Below are 23,005 nucleotides of genomic sequence, written 5' to 3'. Positions count from 1 at the left end.
CTTTTATGTTGCGATTCTGACCAGTGAAATTCTCTGTTCGGAATGGCAGTGTAGTTGCAGTAAGCAGATACACCCTGTGCAGATCGTGGTTGACTGGCTGTGTTCTAAAAGAATATGGTTTCATCCTGCGGAAGAGGAGCAGTATAGAGTGCTGTAATGGGAAAGGGGCTTAGCATCCAGGCAATAGGGGCTGGTCAGGAGGCTTTGGGGGGGTAACTTAGATCTAGGGGGTAAAGCCTTGTGACACAAAATATGGAGCCTGTAGCTCCTCAGGGGCCCCTCAGGAGGTGTTAAGGGATTTGTTTTAGCAATTTCTGAAGGTTTCTCTGTTAGTGTTGGCAGGTGTTGGGGAAGGTCCCATCCCGGAGGTATGTGTCTTTTCCTCAGTTGTCAGGGAAGTGGGGTAAGCGTACATCCCCTGGTGGGGAGTACAGAGAATCCCAGCTGGTGACTAGGAGACACTGAGCGGTGTCTTACCTCACCAGTGACATCAGTCCCATCATGGCTACAGGACAACACTGTAGGGGTGTGGACTGTGGAAGGCAAAGTGGAAGCCCAGTCCTGGAGTGTGGCTGTGGGGCCCTAGGACAGATCGGAGCTGGACATTGTGGAGGATATTATAATATGACAGGGAGGCTGCAGGGGCCCCCTGGAGCTAGGGGTAGGGATGTGATTGTGACCCCTGCAACCCCTTATGCTACGCCCATGGATAGTTGTATTTGTAGACTGCAGCTCTGGCTTCTATACTTACCTGATCCACGACCTATACTTACCTGATCCATGACCTACCTCTCCACTTCACACTCACTTATCCATTAATGCTGTGTTGCTCCTCTTTTGGGTTGAATGATGTGCCATATGATTCAATGGGTGTCAGCAAATAAAAACAGATATAAACCAGGGTGTCAGTAGATAAAAACAAACTGTGCAGTTTTGACCAAAATTGAATAATGTCATTGCTGTAGGTGTAGGCCATTCACATACCTCATAAAGTCTGACTTGAAACTCCCAGGAAGTTGCTAAGAGAGGCCCCGTTGTTACTGATAAAAACCAGGGTGCGAGTAAAGAAAAACAGCTTTAACCAAAATTGAATATTGTCCTTGCTATAGGTGTAGCAAATTTGTGTACCTCATAAAGCCTGATTTAAAACTTCTCAGGACATTGCTCAGAGGGGCCTAGCTGTAACCCCAGTATGTTATGAAAAATAAAAAAAGATCAGCACAGGTTGCTTCTTCTTACCTGATCCCCGTCACTGTCCCCTGCAGACTGACCCATTCATTAAAGTCCTACCCCCCACCCCAGACCCACAGGGGAATGCTGCAGAGAGGCACAATGTCATTACAAGACACTGCTCTCTGCAGCATTCATGATGTGCCCACACAACTGTACCAAAGACACTTGGAAAAAATATATATCAAATTCTTTAATTTTCTATATGGTTGGTTTTCCTACTTATTTGCCCTAGCTTGTGCAGAACCCAATGCTGCTGGCTCCTTCTATGTCCAGGGTCAACAAGACCACAATTCTTGACCCCCCAAAAAAGGAATTAACAAGTGTGATCACCACAATGCCTTAGAAAAACATTTCCTTTAACTCTAACATTTGTACCTTGGTATACAGTTTTCAAAGAGGTTTGTATAGGCCAAAGAGGGATGAATTGTCTGTGGAAATTTGGCAAGGAGCAGTTTTCCTCTGCCTTTTAGCATGACAAAAACACCTTCTAAAAGCCTGTGTGAAAGATTCCCATTTTCTAGTCTCTTTTTCTCTAGGACTATTATATGAAGCAGTCAGGGAAGTGATTTGAATCAGAGCCGCTGCAAACTCATTTATCCATCTTGTTCTCTTTCTAGACTCACAGACAATACCTGTTATGATGGTGACTCAGAGAATTTTTTTTTTTTACGAGATTTGGTTTTGAATAATCTGCCATACCCAATACAGGCTGGCAATAGTGAGCCAGTTTTTCTCCATGGTGATTTGTAATAATAGAGTTATGGGAATAATGTGTTTGTATCAACACAGTGAGTATATTTTAGAATTTCTCTCACTTAGATCAGAACAATGGCATGCTGTGGTCAGGCTTTGCTAAGTGTCTTCATCGGGACATGTGCACTGCACTCAAGACTGTGATTTTATTCATTGTTACCACTGTTAGCTCTGATCATTTTAGTTAAACATAAGCCAAGTTATGTTGTGTTGCTGTTGTCACACTGCTACTGGAGATGTTGTCAACTTATTACCATTACTTCTAACTCTTAGTTTTTAATAAATTCTAAATCTTTGTGACAAATTATTTCTTGAAAATATCAATCATCAATATACACTATATTACCAAAAGTATTGGGACCCCTGAAACTAGAATCATTAGGGCCTTGGTGCAAGAAACCATGAAGGGGCATTGCTAGGTCTACAAAAGACATGGGTCCCCAGAGAGCCCCTCCTTACATCAGGGTCCCCAGAGAGCCCCTTCTTACATCTTGTTCCCCAGAGAGCCCCTTCCTTACATCAGGGTCCCCAGAGAGCCCCTTTCTTACCCGTCCCCAGACAGCCCCCCTCATTACATCAGGGTTCCAAGAGAGCCCCTTCCTTACATCAGGGTCCCCAGAGAGCCTCCCTACTTACATCAGGACCCCCAGAGAGCCCCTTTTTTAAATCAGGGTCCCCAGAGAGTTCCCCTCATTACATCAGGGTCCCCAGAGAGCCCCGTCCTTACATCAAGGTCCCCAGAGAGCCCCTGCCTTACATCAAGGTCCCCAGAAAACCTCTTCCTTACTTTAGGGTCCCCCTTCCAGTGGTTCCCTGTGTACCTGGCTGGTCTCTGCTTTGCACCTCTAACCCCCATCTCTATACCCACCCCTTTTACCCCATGGTCACTCACCCGAATGTTAATGGTCTATGGGCAGCATCCCACCTGCACCTTAGATTAGATGTTGCAGTTTGTATGCAGTGGGGGGAGGGGGCAATGGGCAGCTCTGTGGTGCCTGAGTGATCTCCTTGGGGTTAGTAGTTATCTTCCTGAGTGTATACAGTGGAGAGGGGTGGGGCCTCTGACCCGGGCATGTATCAGCTTCACTCTTTAGTGTACAAGTGAGTCGCTATGCTTGTACACTCTTGCCGATAAATGCCCAGGTCAGAGGCCCCTCCCCTCTCCACTTAATACACTCGGGAAGAGAACAACTAGCCCCAGGAAGATCCCGCTGGCACCACGGAGCTGTGATTGCCCCCACCCACCTGCATACTAAACTGACAGCCAGAGGTGCAGGGGGAGATGGCAGGTCTTGGGGCCCCCCACAGCGGCAGAACGCCAGTGCCTAGTCGAAGTGTGACTGCTGTGACCCTGGTAGTTCCACCACTGCACCTGCCTTTACACGCATATGAACTTTAATGGCATCCCAATCTTAGTCCATACGGTTCAATATTGAGTTGGCCCACCCTTTGCAGCTCTAATAACTTAAACTCTTTTGGGAAGGCTGTCCACAAGGTTTAGGAATGTTTGACCATTTTTTCAGAAGCGCATTTGTGAGGTCAGGCACTGATCTGGACAAAAACATCTTTGTGATGAATTAGAGCAGAGTTTGCGAGCCAGGCCTTATTGTCCACAGCAGTGTTTAACCTCACAAATGCGCTTCTGGAAGAATGGTCACATATTCCCATAGACAAACTCCTAAACCTTGTGGACAGCCTTCCAAGAAGAGTTGAAGCGGTTATAGCTGCAAAGGGTGGGCCAACTTAATATTGAACCCTATAGACTATGGCCCAGATTCACAGAAAGCAAGGCGCACATTACGCCGCCATAGAGCAAACACTGTACGCTACGCCAACGCAGCGCAGAGAGGCAAGCATTGCATTCAGCAAGCCAGTGCTCCCAACGCTGAGCCAGCGTGGCGTGGGTTTCGAAGGCGTACTCCGGCGTAGGTGTAAGTAGGCGTGACCCCATGCAAATGATGGGCCGAGCGCCAGACAGGTACGTATCACGAACTGCTCATGCGCCGTGATGTGGACACACCCCCCTGCGTCTGCTCATAACCATGCCAGCACAACTGCCTAAGCTACGCCGGATCACTGCGTACACCGTGAACATAACGTACACCCAGCCAGACACACGTCCAACGCACAATACGCCGGCTTGTGTTCCCTGGTGCAGACCTGAGCATGTCTGTTGCTGGGTTGCACCTCCGTTATGGGGAATAACTATACCCTGGACGTACAACTTACGCGCATCTCGCGTAGCATGCGCCGGGCACACGCACGTTCGTGATTCGCCGTATTTCCCTCATTTGCATGTGTGAATGGCTAATCAATGGGAGCGGCACCATGCTCCCAGACTAAATGTAGGCCCACCCTACGCAGGCGTAAGCAAGATACGTCGGCGGGGTGTAGCCTGTTTTTAGGCTCATATTAGTTTGTGAGTCTGGCGCACAGATACGACGGCGCACATTTGCACTTACGTTGGCGTAACTTGTTATACGCCGGCGTAAGTGCTTTGTAAATCTGGGCCTAAGACTGGGATGCCATTAAAATTCACGTGCTTGTAAAAGCAGACATCCCAATACTTTTGGTAATGAGTGAGAAACTTGTAAAGCGCAGCACATGCGAACTGAATCGCCTCTGGGCGCTGTATCCATTTCATGGGTAAGGAACCCCTTGACCTCAGAAGAGATGGGTTTTAATCTTTCTCCTGAAGGCCAAGTGGTCCGACTCCAGTCGGATGGTGGTTGGTAGTGCATTCCACAGCCGAGGTCCCTGGACTGCAAATCTTCGATCTCCTTTGGACTTGTATCTGGCTTTGGGTATTTGGAGTAGGTTTTGATTGGTGGATCGCAGAATGCGATTGGGGTTATGGGCTTTTATTTTTTCGCATAGATATTGGGGGGCGTTTCCTTGAATGCACTTATGTATTAGGCAGAGTGCCTTGAAAGTGATTCTGTCTTTTACTGGCAACCAATGAAAGGATCTCAGTGGAATATAGTGGATACCAAATTACCACTTTTTATAATCCATCCTGATGGAAAGCAATTGCCAGCAAAGCTGCCCACTAGTAATCAGTCACCGCTGAGTCTGCTAGAAGTGCAGAAAAGTGATTGTCAGTCACCACTCTCTGCTCTGCTCCTCCAGTGCTCATTCCAGGCTGGAAAAGGAGCTGGGATGTCTAGTTCTGGCTATGTAATGAAAAGTGAAGCCAGTCGTCAATCAGGCAACCCAGTTTATTGCAACATACTTGTGAGGATCCTTGCTGAGCCTGGCATGGCTATGCCCTGTCAGTTGATAGAAGCACCCCCTGAATACTACTCTCCATTACACGAAAGGGCACTGCTTTGTAGTTCACAGAAGCTAGCTGGGAAAGCCTACATTTCTTTGAAATTCTAGTGTATGGGAAGGACATAAGATTACTGACAAGATCAATAGGTACTTGCAGAAAATGTACGGTACTTAGTCCTAAAAAAGAAAACAAATGCAGCCAACAGATTTAAGGATTGTAAGCTGCAATATATAATATTTTTAATATTAAGGTTAAAGAGATACTCATCTACCCCCACACGTGTTTTTTTTCCCTCCAACCCGTAGTGTTGTGCTCTCTTCAAAACACATGCTCACCCCCACAGATAATCCAGCTATGATCCTCTGTTTGGGTGCCATACAGCAGGTCCTGCACAGCCACCTAGGTCTTTCTCATCTGGCTACCTCTTCCAAGTACAGGCAACTATCACTGATGATGCATAGAACCACTGGCCATACTCGGCGATTTAATGTAAGTATCCCAAGAGACGGCAGCACCAAGTACACGCAATGGTCCTACCCCAACTATAAAAAATATTCTTTTAATAATCCTCCCCAATTGTAAGAATTGTTCATATCTAAAATGTTTAGATTTTTTTCCCTCTAATTACGGTACACTGTACAAATGTTATTTTAAGTGCTTTTCATCATAGGTAACCATTTATATTTAGTAATGTGAATGGAATAAGCATTATTGCTTATTGCTTTAGGTCTTGTACACACAGCATTTTTAAATCTTAACTTAAAACATTACCCTGAAGTAAATTGCGTTCCACTAGTATGCGTTACAAAGCATTTCAACAGCATTTTTAATCTTTGCTGAAAGCACTCCTTTGAAGAGGGTTGCATTCAAAAATCATTTACAAAATCATTTAAAAAGCAGAGACCTTCTTACATACAGCCTTTAAGGAACCCTTGAGCTCCAGTGTTCAGAATACAGATTTTAATGCTAAATTACTAATGATGGCTGTCACTTTAAAGAAAATTCCAGGAAACAAGTGTAATCAGTTAGCTAGTAATGCTATCTAGAAAACATTGCAGCTGTGTTTTGGAAAGTTCAATTTAAGTAGTACTAAATCCTCTTTTGTTTAAACACCAACACATCAGTAATCATTTGCTTATTACAGTATGGTAAAAATGTCCTCATAAACCATTCATAAAAATTTATTTTCTGCCATTATGTAACTGCAACCTCCCTCTTCCTGTGCACTGCTTCCCGGAACTTCAGTTTAGCAGAATACATTCATTAGGACTACATGTCTAAGTGACTGTGCCAGCAAAGTGCATGGTCATTCAGAAAATTTTGCAGATCTAAGGGCCCTGCCTGCGCTGAGATGCACCCCCGTTAGCACTGTCACATCGGCAAAATATATATATATTATTATTTGCCCATTTTAAATAAATACTATTAAAAAAAAACAGGATTCACTGTTAATCGCTTCACTTGTCTGTGTTCGTATAGACAGTATCCACACATTGGTCAGTAGCCTGCATAAAAGAATGGCTCTGGTGGGGCTCAACGGGGGCCCTGCATGGGAAAATGAAAATGGAAAAAATGCCACCTTAAAGCGGAGCTCCACCCTAAAGTGGAACTTCCGCTCATCGGAACCATCCCCCCTCCGGTGTCACAGTTGGCACCTTTCAGGGGGGGAGGGGGTGCAGATACCTGTCTATGACAGGTATTTGCACCCACTTTCGGGAGTGCACTCTGCCGGGACCTGCGGGTAGTGCGTCACTTCCCGTCCCCCCCATTGTGTTCTGGGAAACACACGACTCCCAGAACACAGCACGGACCAGTGAACACGGCACATCGTGACTCGCGCATGCGCCGTAGGGAACCGGGCAGTGAAGCCGCAATGCTTCACTTCCTGGTTCCCTCACCGAGGATGGCGGTGGGGGCAGCAGCGATCGCTCGTCATCTGCTGCCGACGCCGCTGGACTCCAGGACAGGTAAGTGTCCTAATATTAAAAGTCAGCAGCTTCAGTATTTGCCAGTGTCATTTAGGCCCCATTCACACGAGGCGGACTCTGTTCCTACGGAGTCTGCCTGCTCCCGCCAGCTCAGCGAGAGATCAGTCCGCAGATCTTCACTGAGCCGACGGATGACATGCTCCTCTCTGCTCACTGAGCGGGGAGGGGCTTGTCGGGCACCGCTGTCTCCTATGGAGCGATCTGATGAAAACGGACAGCATGTCCGTTTTCATCAGATTTTACCCGATCCGCATGGACGGATGGGGACGTGCCCACCTATACGTCTGTTTTTAGCGGATCGGATAGGGTCAGATGTCAGCGGACATTTCTCCGCTGACATCCGACGTTCCATAGGTTTGCATAGAGTGGCCGTTCAGGTCCGCCGTCAAAACTGACAGGCGGACCCGAACGGTCCGTCGTGTGAATGAGGCCTTACACAGTAATCAGTGCATTTTTATAGCACTGATCGCTGTATATATGACAATGGTCCCAAAATGGCGTCAAAAGTGTCCGATGCGATAAAAATCGCAGATCGCCACCATAACTATTAAAAAAAAAATATTTATAAAAAAGCCATAAAACTATTCCATATTTTGTAGACGCTATAACTTTTGTGCAAACCAATCAATATACGCTTATTGCGATTTTTTTTACCAACAATATGTAGAATACATATCAGCCTAAACTGAGGAAAACATTTTTTTTTATATTTTTTGGGGGATATTTATTATAGCTCTTTTTTTGTTTATAGCGAAAAAAATTAAAACCGCAGAGGTGATCAATTACCACCAAAAAAAGCTCTATTTGTGTGGGAAAAAAAGGACGTCAATCTTGTTTGCGAGCCACGTCGCACGACTGCGCAATTTTCAGTTAAAGCGACTCAGAGTCGAATAGCAGAAAATGGCCCGGTCATTTGGCAGCCAAATCCTCCGGGGCTGAAGTGGTTAAAGAATAATTTTAACATAGATACAGTATCTGGAAAGATAGATAGACAGATAGATGTGGCATTGGTGGATTGTTTCTTTTTTTATACGCCTGATATTGAAGCACGTGTACATGCTATCTCTAGGTGTTCAGTGTTTAGATGTGAATGCTAAATTTGATTTGATGTAGCATATGTGCATGTTAACTTCCTCACACATCTAGTGTTCCTGTCTGGTCCGCATTGCCTATAGGAAGATGAGCCCTGATACCATTCCTGGTCTGGCTCTCAGCTCTAACTGGTTCATTTCCAGGTACTAGCAGGAATGTAAATATGGAATGAATCAACTTTTTCCACATTTTCTTTAGCAGTCCTTTTTTTATGAAGAACAGATTTTCCACAGAGGAAATTAAAAAGTACATAAAACTGGGAAACTGTGGTGTTGTTGAGAACAGCGTCGGCTCTCAACGTCATTTTATAACTAGTGGCATATATACAAATGGCATTAATAGAGGCTACAAAGTTTGTTTCAATTAGCTCAGTTTTTCTTACAGAAGATGAATTATCACCATTTGCCTAGAATAACATTTTTATTTTTTTACAAAGCAATGTTTATTGTTATTGGTAAGCCTTCAAATAGAAGTTACAACTCTTTTTTTCAACGCATGATTCATATTCTGGCTTTTCTGTGTTAATTGGCTGAATTTAAAAGGTCATTTATAATTTTCAACCATTTCCCAAACTCTGAAAACATTATTTTTTTAGCTGTAATTTACATCAGACTATTGTTTTTTTTTTTTTTTTCTTCATCTCTTTTTATCAGTGCTGTTTCTATGATTTTTTTTCCTTGCATGTGTTTTGTGTAACTGTTTAGATGACATTCTTTGCTAGAAATTTCTAAAATAGATTTTGTTTTGCTTTTGTTTTGTTCTTGCCTGTAAATGTAAGACTGGGTTTAATACAATTGATGTGGACAGCAAAAAAAAAAAAAGCCTGATCTTTACACTGAGATATCTGGATTGCCATCTGAATACAATCTTCATGTAAAACAGATGCTATAAGTTTGTGTTTAGAATAACATGACTTTAGTGTTTGTGCGGGTACCTCTTTGAGTTAGCCTTTGGCAATATTTGGCTTTCCCCATAGCCTGTGGGGTGGACATTTTGCTTTGCTATCTTAAAGTATATTTTTTCCCATTGTAACACCAGAAATATATAACTTTTATTGTTCATCTTTCAGATAAAATGTTGTAAAAGCATAGAGCTAGAGAGATTCATGTGTATCTTATATGACTCCCACAGGATGAACAGCTGTCAGGTCAGTCCTCACTCTACAGCCCGAAGGCATCAAAAGCTGGGAGAGAGGAAGAGCTATTCTGCAGACAAGCACAATCACACAGATATCTGATGGCCACTGTGTCTGAGTCATCCTTGAGTGACCCCTCCATCGATCGAAAACCACAGGTTACTACTTACACTGTCCTGTTTGGCAGGCCAACACGATCAAGGTACAGCAAAAACCACAAGCAATGCTGATAAGCTAATAGTTTGATGTCATTCACATTTTGTTAACATTCAAGGTTTATTTTATTATAGAGCAAATGATAAGCATACTGTGAAAAGACCTATTAAAAAACAATTAACAATTAAGCACATTTAAAAAAAAAAAAAAAAAAAACTATCGGTTGAACTATATGGTACTCAACCCCCCCCCCCCCCCCCAATGCATCACACCTTGCTGGCATAAGAAGGTCTATTTAAAATATATATACATTTAAAACCGTTTTCTCCATCTATTTATGGCCAGCCTAAAGACAACATTACAGACCTAGATGCAAAGTAATTGGCAATATTTATCACATATTTAACCACATGCCGACCGCCGCACGCAGATATACGTCGGCAGAATGGCACGGGTAGGCACAAGGACGTATATATACGTCCCCTTTAAGAAGCGGCAACGTGGATGCGCACACGTCGCCGCAAGCGTTGTGACTCCGACCGCGTCCGAGGGCATACCGACGATCGTGTCACGGTGAGGAAGAAGGGTGAAATGCTTATGTAAACAAGCATTTCCCCATCGGAAGTGGTGATCACTGTCTTGTCACACATAGCCCATCCCCCCTACAGTTAGAATACATCCCTAGGCACACTTAACCCCTTCAGCGCCACCTAGTGGGTAACCCCTTCACTGCCAGTGTCATTTTAACAGTAACAGTGCATTTTTATAGCGCTGTAAAAATGACAATGGTCCCAAAAATTTGTCAAAAGTGTCCTATGTGTCGGCCATAATGTCGCAGTCACGATAAAAATCGCTGATCGCCGCCATTACTAGTAAAAAAAAAAAAAATATTGATAAAAATGCCATAAAACTATCCCCTATTTTGTAGACGCTATAACTTTTGCGCAAACCAATCAATAAACGCTTGTTGCAATTTTTTTTTAACAAACATATATAGAATAATACGTATCGGCCTAAACTGAGGGAAAAAATGTTTTTTTATATATTTTTGGTGGACATTTATTATTCCGATGTGAATTTGGTCGGACAAAGGTCCGATCGTGTGTACAGGGCATTAGACAGTTCTGGTCATAACAGGTTTCCATATGGGAAGATTTTTTTCTGAGCTCCTGTTCCTGTAACAGCTCAACAACTCAAAAAAGGTGAATTTTGCATCACTTTCTGTACTAAAAGCAACGGTCACCATAATTAATAAAATGGTTGAATACCCTACAATATTTACCCAAAACCAAAAAAAACTAAGGGCCAAATCCACAAAGACCCGGCGTAACGGCGAATTTCTAATTTAAGTTACACTGCCTTAAAATTTCTACCTAAGTGCACGATCCACAAAGCACTTACCTAGAAATTTCTGGGCGTGTAACTTAAATTCCGCCGGCGCAAGGCGTTCCTCATTTCATGGGGGCGATTCCCATCTAAATGAGGCGCGCTCCCGCGCCGGCCGTACTGTGCATGCTCGTGACGTCATTTTCCCGACGTGCATAGCGCGAAATTACGTTACGCCGGGCTTTGTGGATTGTGACGGGTCAATAAAGTTGCGTCGGGAAAAAAAAAAATACGGCGCAAAAAAAAAAATTAAAATTCGAAAAAAAAAATGCGTCGCTAGACAGAAGGGTCTGCTTTTACATGGTGTACTAACTTTACACCATGTAAAAGCAGCCCTAATTTTGCGTATGCAACTTAATACTTACGGAGAAAAAACGAAGCAGAAAAGCTTTGTGGATCTCCGTAAGTGCTAATTTGCATACCCGAGGCGGCATTTCGACACGAAATGCCCCCAGCGGCGGATGCGGTACTGCATCCTAAGATCCGGCAGTGTAATTCAATTACACATGCCGGATCTTCTCCCTAACTATGGAAAACTGATTCTGTGGATCAGTTCCATAGTTAGGACCAGGGATACGACGGAGTAACAGCAGTTACTCCGTCGTATCTCTTTTGAGGATTTGGCCCTAAGTTTTGACTTTTCTTACATTTCAAGACTTATTAGTTAGGGCATCTATGTGACAGGTAAATATAAACTATGAAATTAACATAAGGAGAGGAGGACTTTTATGCATGTACATATCTCATGCAACATGCAGCCAAAGTTAAGACAAGCCAAATAGATAGCCTCTCATATTTCATAATTTGACATGTGTCATTAAATGACACTTGACAAATGTCAAATGCGTATCTCCTTTAAGATGACATGTGTTTTTACTATTTTCTAGCAACAACTAAATAAAATATGAACTTTTTATGTAGCTTCCATAACTTAATCGGCTTTCAGACAAACTATGTCATCTGATTTTAATGCATACGTAAAGCAATCTATATCATCAATAGCAGATGTAGACAGCGAACTACGTGATTACTTTTCTAACCAACTAGCAATCAACGTGATGAAGCTACTTTAATATTGGAAACCTTTTAAGAGCATGACGGAGTTTCAGAAGGGGTTTTTCAAGGGAGATGGACGTTTTCCAAGAGGGAACCCAAACCATACTCTTCCAGATGAACGAGAGACATGAAAGTTTGTCATTACGCTTCCCTTTGTTCTCCATTTTATGGTCATGCCACCCAGTAAAGTTGTCCTAAATGGCCCAAACCGACATAAACTTCAAGAGAAAGAAAATGAAAATGTTATAAAGAAAAAAAATTCTTCAATGGAAAGTTCTCAAGCTTCAGAAGTTTTTGTGACTGACAACTTTAGAATTCTCTTGAATGCAACTCAGATATTCTGAAAACCTAGATGTTTGATGGAAAACACGAAGCACGCATAGTAATTCTGATCACAGTGGGAGGAGGGGATTTATATTACATCAATTTCTGTATCTGTAATCTTTTCAGAGAGCTTCTTGCTAGTTCTGTGTTCTTTTATAGGATTGCTGTTATTTAACTCTTTAATACAAGGATTGACTTGATGTTGTGGCTACATTTTGTATTAAAGTGGAGTTTCCATCCCAAATTTTTTTTTTCATTATTGTGCTCATTAGACCTAAAAAAGTAAAAAAATAAAAAAAAAATTGGAAATGCCTGTTGCTATGCGGTCCCAAGAAATCTGCCTTTGAAATCACCTAGGATTCTGACATCATCTCCCTATAATGCTCCTGGGAAATGTGTGTCATCATTTCCCAGGATGCAGTGCGCTGTCCAATTATCACTCCCCATCCAAGACTTCCAGGAAGCAAGTGCTTGTAGGCTTCACAATGCCACAAGCAAAATGACAACGGTGTAGACATAGTTTTATAAACAACCTTTTTGGAATATCTATGCGGATCGGCGGCGGATTGTAAAATAGTAAGTGACCGGATTTATATTATAAAAACGCATGATGAAAGGACATACATTTAAAAAATGCCAATTGTTGTTCGGAACTCCGCTTTAACATTTTAGTATGTCTTTATGATTTTTTTTGTAAACCCAATTATATTCTATTATTACCAGGCAAGTACTAAAAACACTAAGGTGGTTAAAAATATTTTTCTGTCCTTGTCTTTTGGTTTTTGGGTATTCTTGGGCGTGTAAATTTGCTTAGGAAAAATTTGGTAAAAAAGTGTGATCATAAGTATTTCAGAGAAGCTACATCATAAAAGCTTAATTTAGTAATTTTATATATGACATAAGTCAGGAATAGAAGGCATAGGAAAAAATAATGCTACTACTAAAATAATATTCAAAGCTACTGTATATATACAATAAGTCCCACCCACATATGATTTTGTTTACCTACATGAACATCCTCAGCAGTTATATAGGAAGGAGATATGAGCCTGTCCAGTTATCTAATGAAAGGTCATATAATGGAAAATAAATATTGGGTTAAGATACATAAAGTATTCACACTTTCCTGTATTTCGAAGTAAGACTATTTAAATATTACATCACTAGGTGTTTGTATCTTTTCGTCGTTATACTTAAAGTAATACTTCATTCTAAGTGGGAAGTTCTGCTTTGTGTCCCCCCTCCCCCTTGTCTAACAATTTTGGACATTTTGTTGGGGGTGTGGAGCGATTACCTAGTTTTGGTAGGTACCCTTTCCCACTTCCGGTCTGATAGCCTAGGCAAGTGATGGCAAACCTTGGCATCCCAGATGTTTTGGAACTACATCTTCCATGATGCTCATACACTCTGTAGTGTAGTTGAGCATCATGGGAAATATAGTTCCAAAACATCAGGCGTGCCAGGGTTTGTCATCACTGGCTTAGGCGATTCCACTGGAAGTTCGTCCCCTGCCTGCAACTTCTTAGGACATGTCACAGGTCCCATAAGGCTGTGGGAGCATTCGCATAGTACAGTGCAGCCTACACATGTGCAGTGGGAAGCCGGCTGTAATGCTGCAAGGAGTTACAGCCAGCTTCCCACACTAAACTTGCCAGAGATCTGAAGACCAGCAAAGAACCAGCCCGGTGAGGACGGCAATGTTCTTGTATTAAAACTCAGCAGCTACAGTATTTTTTTGTAAAAAGGCCGAAGATCCTTTTTAATGTTTTTTATTTAGCTTTTTCAATAAACAAACTTAGGTGGATGTGCATGCCAGTTTGAAAACAAAAGTTGTATTTTTAATAAATGCACATATATTTGCAGATAAAAAATGTTGCATTAATTATTTTTTCACAGGTGCCTGCAGAAAATTTCACCCATGATCAGTGAATCAGGCTCCTCCAGACACTGCCTACAGCACTGTGCCCATACCTCTGTACGGCCTGTCAGTTTCAGCGCTGTAGAAAATGTAAATGAACTACGAGCGCTGATCAGCACACTTGCAGTCTTTAAACTAGAAGTCTGTATGTAGCAGTATTACTGTAGATGGAACTTGTGGTCAGGGCCGTTTGAAGGAATTTGGGGGCCCCAAGCAAAATGGACATGGAGGCCCCCCAACCCCACAACCCCCCCTGTCCCGCACGCACGCAAAGCCTACAGGAACCACAGTATAGCAATAAAGTTTAAGTTAACCCACACTTTATATAAATAAAAAAGGTTTACAGTGCAAATACTGCTGTCCTCATTGTTTACTGCCACAATGCTTCCATGTTTTCGTGTGTACCACAGTGTACGCAACCCTGCTATTTTGGTTGTTCCACTTTGGAACAACCAAAATAGCAGGGTTACATACACACCAACATGGAAGCATTGTGACAGTAAACAATGAGGTCTTATAGCACCCATATGGCTGGGCATATATTGGATAAGGGATAAACATATTGTACAGTGGACACAGTATATCTAACGATATCTAATGAGGAGAGCAAAAAAGAAAGATTTACCATAGCTTTACCATAGAAACTATTACCGTAGCTTTCTTTCTATTTTTTTTCTTTACCATCCCATTTCCATCTTATTGCTTCTTTTTTTTTCAGCAGGTAATATTTATTAAAGCTTTTTTCAAAAATGTACAAAGCAGAGAAGAGACTCTACAGTAGAGTCTGCTGTAGAGTCTTTTCTCTGCTTTGTAAATTTTTGCAAAAATTTTTAATAAATATTACCTGATTCAAAAAAGAAGCAATAAGATGGAAATGGGATGGTAAAGAAAGATGCATGAGGTATGATGCATCCAGGTAAGGTTATGGTGAGCCCCCCCCCCTTACTCCCCCGTGTTCTTAGAGTCCAATATTACTACCACTTACAGACAAACCAGTAGGGCCAGTTTGAGTGCAAGTGAATTATTCTACTAGTATGTTTAGGAGCAAAACTGAGAGGTATTAAACCCCCAAGCCAAAAATATATTATATTGCAGCTTACCGGTCATTAAATGTGGTGGCTGCATCTATTTTCTTTTCTTTGGCTTTTTTTCTCTCTGTTTTCACCTTGTTAACTGGCCAGTAACGCATTTTCTGTATTATTGAGACACAACTCTGGAGGAATGAACATAGGAGGCACAGCAGACAGCAGCATTGTTAGTCTGGAGGGAGGAGAGTGTTAAATGTATTACCGGATTTAGATATACTAAGAAATAGAAAGCCATACTCCAGCTCACACATTATAATCAGTTACAGCAGGCAGTATTTTATCTTTTGAGATAAAGGTTTTGCATGTATAAACTGATACATTCTGCTGGAGAGCTGGATCTTTTGAAAAACAGCAGACTTGCTGGCTGGGTCACCAGATGAAAATTAAAAAAAAGAAAGCCTAAAAAGGAAACAAATACAGTCATCACATCTAAAAATTGGTAAGCTGCAATATAACAAAAGTTTGCTTTTGGGTTTAATACTCCTTGCAGAAGAATGCCATGGCAAAAATTTATAAAAATTTGTAGGATAGACAGAAAGCATCTGTTCTGTAGACCTTGTCCTATATGTTTCATTGTTTCAAATATGCGCAGTTGCACATTCTAGTGGTATACAGATAGTGCTTACTTCGGCATTATTTTGTAGAATAAGGTTTCCAACTAAAGAACTATCATCCAATGTTTTTGCTTAGCTGCCACATCTCAAGGCTTCACCGCAATCAGCATTTCTTTTAAAGAAAAAAACATACTGGGCATGCTAGAGGTGCACTTGGCTGTCTCTACAGGAGTCCTCTCTGCCACAGAGTAAGCTACATACTTCCAGCTTGCACTCATTAATTCTAATTAATTAGAATTTAAAATCTGTAATTCAAACAATATCTATCTATTTATGTATCTATCTCTACCTTGTATGAGGACAACTACCACTGGCGCTAGGATTTTTATTTTTACAATGGAGGGAAAAATAATATTAGAGCCTGGCATGTGAAGGATAATTAACTCCTTGGTTCATGTAGTTAGAAGTAGGATTATGCATCAGCCATTGAGAGGTGTGCTTGCCAACTATGGAGGTGCTCCATGGAATCAACATTCTAAGGTAAGTGATACAGGGGGCATCTTAAAGCCATTAGGCACATTAGTATCATCTTGCTTACACATTGGGCTTGATTTACTAAAGGCTGTTCACTTTGCAAGATTAATTTCCCTTAGCTTAGGGAATGTGGTAAACAATCACTTTATAATGAAAACCCAATCACAAGCAAGAAAAAAAAAAATCTTGCATATGATTGGATTATGGAAGACAGCAGAACGTTGCCTCATTCATTAAGCGAAAGTGCAAAGTACCAACCTTATTGAGTATACTGGTATATGAATAATAATATTATATATATTATATGAAATATATAATAAATATGATATTGCTGGTAAATGCTGGTTGTTAGCAATTGTACTTGCAAAGCTGTTAATTTTGACATATACTAATTGTGTTGTATATACAGTAGCTGTCATTGAAACACAACTGTAGTACTGATTTTTGTCAGGCTATTTTAAGTGTTTAGCTTGAAGTATATCTCTAGGCAAAACCATTTTTGGACTTGGATAGAGTGGGAAAGTGTTAGAATTTATGTTCAGATTGCTTTCTATGTCCCCTTTTGGGAGATTTGCCCCTTTTTTTTGTACTGGTGGTGACAACTGTCGCAGGAAAAAAAAGTGAGAGAAATGCTAAATATTAGGCCCCGTACAGACGAGCAAACATGTACGATGAAACCGGTCAGGAGGACCGTTTTCAGCGTACATGTCTGCCCGGAGATTTCTGCATGATGGCTGTACTCACCATCATACAGAAATCCACGCGTACTCGATACGCGGCGACGAGGCCGCGCCGCGACGATGACGCGGCGACGTGCGCGGCCCTGGCACTTCAATGCTTCCACGCATGCGTCGAAGTCATTCGACGCATGCGAGGGATGGCGGCCGCTCTGACATGTACGGTAGGTCTGTACAGACGACTGAACATGTCCGACGAACAGGATTCCAGCGTGCATGTTTCTAAACATGTTTAGAAATATTTGCCCGCTCGAAAAAGGCCCGGCGGGCAAATGTACGGTGGAATCCTGTCTGCTCGGCTGTACAGACGACCGAACATGTCTGCTGAAACAGACATGTTCGGTCGTCTGTATGGGGCCTTAGAGTAGTCCCTCAGAACAAGAGGTGAGGGAAAATGTTCTGGTGGGAACAACTGTCTAATTCCTCTCAGGTTTGACGGTTTCCACTAACTTAGAGTATTTTTGCGTCTGTGGGACAGAAAGTAGAGGGTAGTTTATCTAATGATACACAGATAGCAAATAAAAAGGTAAAGTATATATGTCTGGTTAATACCCTCTGTATGAAAATTGTATGTGGCTCACATATGCATGCCAGAAAACACTCTGTAAGTGCCGGTTCACACTACAGCGACATGGGATCCGACTTGTGTCGCCCCAAGTCGCGCGACATGAGAAATTCCATTGAAGTGAATGAGGGACGTCTTAGGCCGAGTACTCACGAGCAAACATGTCCGTTCGAAATGTCCGACGGGCTGTTTCCGGCGTACAAGGCTGTTTTTTCATTTGGCCCGCTGGCTTGTACACACCAGCGGACGATATTTCCCTGCGGACCTGAACGCGTGCACGTAATCCACGTTTGACGTCACTATAAAGGGAAAGGCCAAAGTCAATGGCGACGCCCTCTGTTCCGCTTTTGCTAGTTACGGCTTTGCTCGTGTTAGTGAAGGTTTGGTTAGAGCTGATTCGCGCTTCTCGGTCTCCAGGCTTTAGCAGGTAGTATTTTCTCGTTCAGTGCGTGTGCTTGTGGGTACGTAGTTGGCATTCGGGTACAGGCGTGCAGTTCGTTCTGCTTAGCAGATTCGTACTGTGCGTTCGTATCTGTGTGTCGTGCGTTCTTTGCAGGTACCACTGGATTTGATTGTGCTTTCTGTTGGAGTGTGTTCTTGACTGACCAGCCGGCCGGTTTGAAGCCATGATGGAGCAGCAGCGTCAATTTTCGCGAGTTGGTGCTGTTTATGGGATGGCTGCTGGATATGTTCATTATTCCAGTACTTTGGCCAGAAACAGGGGGCGGAGGCGTTTCTGGACCAAGAATTGGTTGCGCCAGCGTGACCAGTTCTCACATATGCCTCTGCTTAGGGAAATCCAGGAGAATAATCCTAATGACTATAGGAATTTTCTCCGCATGACGGACCCCGTATTCAACAGTCTGCTGGATCTTCTGTCCCCCTATATCACGAGGCAGGACACTGTGATGCGCCAAGCCATCACGGCCGAGCAGAGGCTTATTGCCACGTTGCGGTACCTGGCGACTGGGAGGAGCCTGCAGGACCTCAAGTTCTCAACAGGCATCTCTCCGCAGGCGCTTGGGGTCATCATACCGGACACGTGTGCTGCCATCATTAAAGTTATGCACGAGGAGTATATGAAGGTAAGTTTCCTCATTTTAACCTCACAATGTGTCTTTAATAATGTGGCAAACTAATTTTTTATTTTATTTCCCAGATATGCTGTGTGTTTAACTAACGTTCCCTTTTCTCACTATGCATGTTGATATCAGCTTTTACATGTTCTTTTTATTTTGGCCTACCTGCATATTTTGATCTTACCCAATATTAACCTGTCCAGCATGCTATCTTCGGGCCAACCCCCACCATGCCACTATTTTTTTATTTTTTTGGTTTTCTAAAAACAGTTTAAACACCCCCCACCCCCCCTTCAAAGTGTTTTTGTCCCCATCAGAGGGCTGTGGAGTCTCTTATTAATTAATTGGCCCTATATATTTGTGCCCCGAAATTCTCCCTTCATAATTTGCAAATGCTATTTAAAAAATGTAAAGTTGCACAAGGATGCTTGTATGATTATGTTTGCAATGTTTATGTGCCAAAGTACTAAATCTCTTTTTTTGTTTGTCCCCACAGCTACCCTCCACACCACAGGAATGGCAGTCTGTGGCTTCCCAATTTGCCGAGCGGTGGGATTTTCCTAACTGCGGTGGAGCAATAGATGGGAAACACGTCCGCATTGTGCCCCCACCCCACTCGGGGTCCTACTATTATAATTACAAGGGTTATCATAGTATCGTGTTGATGGCGGTGGTGTCGGCACAGTATGAGTTTCTATATGTGGACGTGGGGAAGAACGGCCGGATGTCAGATGGGGGAGTGTTCGCACGGACTGATTTCTATGATCGTCTCCAAACTGGTGGTCTGGCATTGCCACCAGATGAAGATAATGTGGAAGGACTTCCGTTTGTGTTCCTAGCGGACGAGGCTTTTGGCCTTGGACCTCACCTAATGCGGCCTTTTCCCCAGAGGACCCTCACCTCAGAGAGGAGTGTGTTCAATTTTCGGTTGTCCAGGGCTCGGAGGGTAGTCGAGAATGCCTTTGGGATCCTCAGCAACCGGTTCCGCCTGTTCCTGACATCGATACATTTGGCGGAATATAAATTGAACACCGTTATATTTGCCTGCTGCATTTTGCACAATTTTCTACGCAGGCACTCCCAGACGTACCTAGCCTCCATGGGCTCTGAGGCAGGACTACCCTCAGAGAACATTCCTGGCCTGGACACTGGTCGCGCTGGCTTGGCCCCCCAATCTGCTCGTGAGGTACGCGACAAATATGTTGAGTACTTCATGGGTCGGGGGGCCATTGCTATGCCAGATCATATTTCTTTCTAATTCGGCCCCCAAAGAAAGGAATATTCTCACAACTAATAAATAATTAGACCATTGGACTTTATACAGTTGTTTGTCATTACTGCTTTTTCTCTATTTTTCTGTCTTCCAGGTTATCTCCAAAAATAGTGCACTTCTAGTGCCAGATTTACTTACTCAGATGTATTAACTAACCACATTTGCACATTATTCACTCATCTACTAACTGGGTATTCAGTCTAGAAATAAGAAGCCACTCTTTTTTCTGCTTTTGATGTCTCATTTTTTTTTTTTTATTTTAGTCATTTTTTAACAAGAAATGTGTATTTTTAGGCAGAAAACATTTCCTGCAAATTCTTGAGACAAAATATTGGCTTTTAATTATTTATTTTTTTGTCTTTATTGACAGTGATTATCAATAATAATGATCGAAACACAATGTAAGAATAATTTCACTGAAACTATACGCAAGAATTTTTGGGCTTGTCATTTGTTTGTGTCTAATTTTTTTAACAAGATTTTAACACAACACAAAACATTTTTTTTTTTTTACAAAAATTAGTTAACTTCTTTCTTTAGGTGAGATTTATTGTTCGTTTTGTGATCTGAAAATGGAAACATTTACAAACCAAAAAAGATCAACACCAAACAAAAATTTAAAAAATGAACAGCAGTCAGTCATATGGATGGTGTGCTTTCACACTGGAACACGCCAAAATTTCTAAATGCACACATTCAGTGAAAACTCGCCAAATGTCATTGGTTAAACAGACAAATGGCCACATGTGCTATCTGACATCATGGGTGATCAATGTCTGTGTTTTGTGGGAGCAAACCCTTCCTCTCAACTACTTGAGGATCGAGGAGGGGTTTGTACCCACAAAGCACAGACAATAGATAGTCTGTGATGGCAGCTAGCACATATTGGCACACTGTGTGTGCATTTAGAAATTTTGGCGTATTATAAAGTACAAAAATTAAAAAGGGTTTTGTGGGCGGGGGATGGGCGGGGGATGGGATTCTGTGGTTCAGTCTTTGACACGGCCCATCATGTCCATGATATTTTTGTAATTTTGGTTGATGACTAGCATCCTTTGTCGCATGTTCTCCATTTCCGTGCTACACTCTGAAATGACATTTCGCACATTCTGCTCCATGACTAGCATCCTTTCCTGCATAATGTCCATTTCCGTGCTGCACTCCATTAGTTGCTGTATAATGATAGAAGCACTTGCACGTGAAAAATGTGCTACTCCATCTTGATCCCCTAAAAAGAAACAAATTGGCATTCAAAATATGTAAATAATTTCCAGCCTATCTGCATATGTTTGGCCCTATTAATATAGGGGTGACACTGACCTGATGGCCTGATAATTTCCACATCCCCAATTTCTTCATCTTCTATCACTCCTCCTTCTTCCACCACCTCCCCATCATCTTCTATCACTCCTCCTTCTTCCACCACCTCCCCATCATCTTCGACTCCTCCTTCATCCATCAATCCACCTTCTTGCAATTTGCCAAATTGTTCTTCCGCCACTTGCCCTTCATCTGATATAAATTCTAAGTCCAAAATAACTTCTTCCTCCTCTCTTCCTTCCTCCTTTCTTCCTTCCTCTTCTCCTTCCACATCCTCTTCTCCTTCCACATCCTCTTCTCCTTCCACATCCTCTTCTCCTTCCACATCCTCTTCTCCTTCCACATCCTCTTCTCCTTCCACATCCTCCTCTCTTCCTTCCCCAGCCTCCTCCTGCTCAACATGTGGAGGTGTTTGATTTTCCGGGTGTCTGGCCCTCTCTGCCTCCTCCAATTGCTGGCGTCTTCTTTCCCCTATAAGAAATAATAAAAAACAAAAGGTATACTCATCAGCACACTGATATTGGATATCATAAATCGCACACATTGCATAGACGATACATTTATGATGATTTTTGGTTGTTTATTCTTTCAGCAATCCTCCATTTTTGGCGTAGTTCTAGGCCAAGCTCTGATCCTGCCCCTTTTTTGCAAAGAAGTGACACAAATGGATGTCCCCCCAAAACATTAATTCTCGTCGACCCTCCAAATAAATATACTTTGATTTTTGAGACACAGGTGCTTTGCATTTCAAGATGTTAAAACATCAGCTTTATTTGCATTTTGGAGAATGAATCTTGTTTGCCTGTCACATTCACTCAATTTAATTTCTGTGATTTTGCTATTCAACAATGTTGGAAAACCAAGTTTGGGGCCAGTCAGCCATGTCCAGGTGTGTTGTTCCTGGAGTAACGTCACATTTTTGCTAAACAATGTCATATTACGCGTGTTTACTATTTCACAAAATTTGTTTAAGGTTGTTATTTGACATAAACACAATACAGTATCTACACGTGTTCAAAAGTAAAAGCAGGCCAAGGAGGCAGATGTGAAAAAATACATGTCAACACATTATTGCAGACATTCCCCCCCCCCTTAAATAATATGGACTTACTTTTACGCAGAATTTTGAGGATCTTCTTCATGTGATGTGGCTCCCTCAATTTTAAATCGGACCAACGCTTCCGTAGTTGCTCCTTTGACCTGGTGACACCAAACATTCTCCTCATTCTCCTTGCCACCTTGTCCATTATGTGTGACTTCCTACGGTTCGGTGTTTTGTAGGGCCCACATTCACCATCATAATCCTTCCTCCTCATGATGTAAACCAACTCCACCATTTCTTCGAACGCCATATTAGTGGCTTTATATCTTTTAGGCCTGGATCGGGACGGTCCAGCCTCTGTCCCTTCACTTGCGCCATGAGAGCTCCGTGCCCGCTCGTGTGACATCGCCATCTTTCCTTCCCACAGAGATTAGGGGCGTGGAAACGAGGAAATGTCCCGTCAGGGGCGGAGATGAGGGCGGGGATTATTGCATATGC

The 23,005-nt window shown here is 42.4% G+C and overlaps 1 protein-coding gene across 1 annotated transcript in view; it reads left to right on the top strand.

The window, feature by feature from the left end:
• LOC120936696 overlaps positions 1 to 23,005 on the top strand; it is a 353,988-nt gene that overhangs the window by 238,621 nt on the left and 92,362 nt on the right. The window contains exon 4 of the mRNA XM_040349249.1: positions 9,472 to 9,677. Coding sequence (XP_040205183.1) covers positions 9,472 to 9,677 — 206 coding nt within the window. The remainder of the gene's footprint in view (positions 1 to 9,471; positions 9,678 to 23,005) is intronic.

This window comes from Rana temporaria, chromosome 4 (assembly GCF_905171775.1).
Source record: "Rana temporaria chromosome 4, aRanTem1.1, whole genome shotgun sequence".
Classification (NCBI taxonomy): Eukaryota; Metazoa; Chordata; class Amphibia; order Anura; family Ranidae; genus Rana; species Rana temporaria.
Note: the sequence above shows the minus strand (reverse complement) of the source record. Positions and strands in the feature narration are given on the sequence as shown.